The sequence below is a fragment of the Maylandia zebra genome, linkage group LG11 (assembly GCF_041146795.1).
Source record: "Maylandia zebra isolate NMK-2024a linkage group LG11, Mzebra_GT3a, whole genome shotgun sequence".
NCBI classification, from domain to species: Eukaryota; Metazoa; Chordata; class Actinopteri; order Cichliformes; family Cichlidae; genus Maylandia; species Maylandia zebra.
The window spans coordinates 21350738-21355300 of record NC_135177.1 but is presented as its reverse complement, the minus strand read 5'-3'; the positions used below and the strand labels follow the sequence as shown (position 1 = coordinate 21355300).

Genomic DNA, 4563 nt, shown 5'->3' with positions numbered 1-4563 from the left:
GGACCTCCAGCGCCTCCACCTGCCAGCCAAAGTTTTTACAACTTTTACTTTCTAGGAACAGAAAAAAGCTTACAAGGGGCAACAATGAATTTATTTTTTTTTTAATTTTATGGGGGGGGGATGGAAAGAAATATAAATTTCTAGCAGTTTAAATTCAATAACTAAATGTAACAGTGACTCTAGAAATACAGTTTCAATATTAAAATATTCGGAAAATAGATTTTCTGTGCACTTTGACCCTAACATCTAGTCTTCACCTTATGCACAGCACTGTGCAAACATTTTCAGTGTTTCATTTCTTTATTTTGCTTCCATGTACCCAGACTTGAGTAATACTCCTCCATCTTTGGGCACTTTGTCATAACCAGCCTGTTATAAAAATTAAATTTCGTCTTTTTTTCTTTCTTTTTCATGAAAAAATGCAAACGATTATATGGTATTATAGGCATACAACAAAACAAGAGACAGCCAACATCAACAGAAGAGTGAAATACAAGACACCTGGAAGACTACTTTAAGTAATTTTATGTACAATGTTTTCATTCATGTTTGCATGTTTCAATAAATGCATTTTTCCAGCGAAATATGAAGAAACATAGGGTGACTCAAGACCTTTCTGTAAATATCCAAATTCCACATCCAACAGTGACCCTTCGTATGTTTTTACTGGAAATCTGATATATATTGCTGGTGGACTGAATCATGTCACAGCTATGAATAAAAATATATATTTGCATTAATCATATTTCACTTTGTTTGTGTTGCAGACTCTGTCAGTTTGTCATGACACACTGGGACACTGAATAGTATGGGGCTGAGCTGTTATCAGTGCATTAGCCTTTTGCTCAACAGCCAGTATATTAAGATCTAGAGGTTTCCTCACCATCTAATCACTATTTAGTGCCCAGTTTTTCTGTAGAAAATATAAAACATGTACATAGTTGAATAGATTAAGTACTACTGTATTTGAGCCAAAATAGTCAAAGTCCTCATGCTGCATATTTGCTTTTTGTGCCAATAGCCTCTAGTAACTGACTCAATTTAATATTCTTTTAACATGCAAAGCCCAGTTGAAATACTTGGTGCTACGTCAGGTGGACACAAACACTCTTACAGTGTCCTTCAAAACATTGCCCTGGGACACCCTGATCACAGATTATGTTTAGTTATGGCTTTCTCGGCTTCATGTCCGCGAGCATGCAGGAGAATTTTTTTGTCATTTGGAGTTCAAAGGCAGATCAAACTCTCCACCAGGTGGTGATAAGCTGACAGCTCTGCTCCTCTTCACTCAGGTGTACAAAGTATTTAGCTGCAGGTCTGATGACATGGCAACAGATTGGTCATATCACCTGTTCAACAAATGGGAACTCTGAGTTTCCTGGTCCAGAACAGTGATTGGAGTAAATTCAATCAACTTGTGAGTATGTTCATTCTGAGTTAAGAGAGTAAGTCACCATCGTAACATCTTTACATATAAAAACAGGAAGAAAAACAGAGCAATTTGATCAGTTTGTGCCACTTTGGCATCATCACATCAAAGAAAGAATAAAGTTTGAAATTAAATCTATACATTTTGTCAGTGTTCGTTTTGCCAGTAAGAACTTTGATCAGATAAAGCTGTATCCTAACTTTACATTTGATTTTATAGCTAATTATTCATCATCATCATCATCGTTTATTTATATAGCACTTTAAAAACACACAAGGCCGACCAAAGTGCTGAACAATAGAAACATAATAGATACCATAAGAATAATAAATACGATAAAATAACAAACATAGTGAAAACAATAAAATATAAGTAAGTGCAAGTCAGTCAACCACTGAGTCAAAAGCCAGTGATTAAAAATGCGTTTTCAATCTGGATTTAAAAACCATCACTGATGTCGATTGCCTATTGTGAAGAGGAAGATTATTCCAAAGCTTAGGTAATTATTCAGCCGAAACTTGACAGGACAAACTGTAGGAAACAAAAAGTAAAGATCAAATGTGGAGAAACGGTTGGGACACCTGGTTAGATCAGTTACCCAGATCGCAACAGACTCCAGACAGACACACCCTCGGTAATTCTGATAAATAAAGCAGTTGAACCAGTCTGAAACGAAAATAATTTTTTGAAATCTTAGTATAGTAGAGGAAGTCTAGTATAAGGAAATTAAACAGAGGATAAATGTAGCTGTTGTTTTCCCGAGAAACTTGTAGTTGCCTTTGCTTTCTTGCCACGTTTATGTAATAAGAATCCCCCCCCCCCCCCCCCCCCCTTTTTCTGTCTAGCTATCTTTATATAAAGTTGCATTGGTATGTCAGCATAAATGGAGTCACATTTTGTCATGTAATTTCAAATGCAAATTTTCAAAGACTTCAACAAATATGAGCGAACAAACAAACTGTTTCTTTGCAGTTTGTCACAGTTGCTGTATTTCCCAAGGAGTCAAAAATGCCAATGTGTCGTGTTCAGAGATGGAGAAACATGTAGGAAGGGGAGGATAAAAGAAGAAGGTGAGAGATTATAAAAAAAAAAGCCCAGGTTCACAAGTGAAATTTGATTAAGTAGGTTAATCAAAACTTTTTTTAGATTTTTTAAAATTAGATGTTGGATCCATACATGATGTGTTGACTATGTTTAACGTGAAATGTCTTGCAAAACAAATTAAAGTATGCTAACTTTTTGTTATTCAAAGGATTGATCACATCTAGGGTCTTATTTACACTCACTAAATTCTACCTATTATATTGGTTTTATAGTGTGTAGTGGCAGGAAATCAGCCATAGGGTTCTGCTGATATCTTCTTGAATTCAGTTGGTTAAATCCACAAAGAACAGCTCACAGAACAAATTTAATTGGAATTTTCTCCAGTTACTCCTTTGTTTTACTCCACCCCAGGACCTGGTCTGGTCATATGACTCACTGTGAAGTTCCCTGTTGGCAGCAGTGGTAAAGTTAAAACCAATACTGAACCACTCAGTCTGCTGTCACTGATGTCACATCACACAACAGATATGAAGCACGCTCCTCTCTTAATCCTCATACTCAACAACTTCTGTGTCTTCTCACAGAGTAAGTAAGTTTTAAGCTAACAATCTATTGCAACTTGTTTGTTCTGGAGCATGCAGTTCATGTGTTGAGACATGTTAAGCACCCATAGTCATTTTTTGTTTCTGTTACTCAAGAATGCAAATGCCTGAAAAGACATTATTAGACATAAACTGTACATATTAGCAGTCATATGACTTGACATCTATACTTTTAAGTTGTAACCACAGTTTTTTTTTTTCAGTTCCCCATGAAATGACCTACGTAGTGGGCTGTTTCGTCCAAGGCCTGACAGAGGTTCAGTTTGAGTTTGATGGCGAAGAGTTTTTATATGCCGATTTCCCAAAAAAAGAGATTGTCTACACCGTTCCCAATTTTATTTTTCCCGATCCGAGTCATGTTTTGGTGGGTTTGAGTATCCTTGAAGATGCTTTGGACAACAGGAAATGGTGTTTACTAATTACAAAAATTGCTGAAATGGAAGAGAAGTATGTGCCAGAAGAAAAAGGTAAATCAACCTCTGCATTAATCTCTGTACAGACATGATTGAGAAAATGCTGAAGAAAGTTTTACTTGTGTTTTTACCTCTTCTAGACCCTCCAGAGATCGTCCTCTTCTCTTCTGACAAAGTTGAGCTGGGAGTAGAAAACAGCCTGATCTGCTTTGTGAATCACTTCTACCCACCTTCCATCAATGTTACTTGGACCAAAAATGGCCATCCGGCCACGGGGGTGTCACTCAGTCGATATTTCCCTAATAAAGATCAAACCTTCCACCAGTTTTCCACTCTGACATTCACACCAAGTGAAGGAGACTTTTACAGCTGCACTGTGGAGCACTCGGCACTGGAGACACCCAAAACAAGAATCTGGGGTAAATATTTGACCTTATGAAGTCACTAAAAACAGAAATTTCATTGTGTCTGTAATGACTTATATTGTCTTTAACTTTCTCTACAGAAGCTGAGGTCATGAACAGTGATCAAAGTCTTGGACCAGCTATTTTCTGTGGAGTGGGATTGAGTCTGGGCTTACTGGGAGTCACAGTCGGAGTATTTTTCTTTGTAAAGGGACACCAACGACAGTAACTTCTGTGAGGTTAAATATAGTCAGCATATGATAAACAAATACTATATTATTTCTGCACAGTACCATTTAAAGCCAATAAAGTTAACACACACAAAACAAATCCAGTAACTCAAGATGTGATAGAGACTAAATGTGAGTTTGTACAATGTATACAGTGTTTAATAAACTTCGATGTACATCATGTAAATCAGTTGTATTTTTGATTTTGTCTTCTTTGATATATTAACCACATAACTTGTAGAGATTGTGGTTCTTATAAAACTATAACTGTTATTTTTGTTTATACTTTGCATATACATATATTTAATTACATTTTTTATACAAAAACATGATAAAGTGATTCAAAGCTTTTTGTATTCTGTGTGTTTCTTTTTGTGTTTTACATAAATACTATATTCTACCAATACAAAACTTGCTTTACTAGTAATGTGTAATGTTCTG

General features: G+C 36.0%; 1 protein-coding gene across 2 annotated transcripts; it reads left to right on the top strand.

The window, feature by feature from the left end:
- Positions 1-2946: 2946 nt before the first annotated feature.
- LOC101473466 (rano class II histocompatibility antigen, B alpha chain) lies at positions 2947-4472 on the top strand. Of its 2 annotated transcripts, none has more exons than XM_004541346.3 (4): positions 2947-3058; positions 3279-3542; positions 3629-3907; positions 3994-4472. In XM_004541346.3, exons 1-4 carry the CDS (start codon positions 2980-2982, stop codon positions 4119-4121), a joined length of 750 nt encoding a protein of 249 aa, XP_004541403.3. In that variant the 5' UTR covers positions 2947-2979; the 3' UTR covers positions 4122-4472. The 2 variants fall into 2 exon arrangements, with proteins under 2 accessions (XP_004541403.3, XP_076746108.1); XM_076889993.1 differs by having other exon boundaries at positions 2955-3062.
- Positions 4473-4563: the final 91 nt, after the last annotated feature.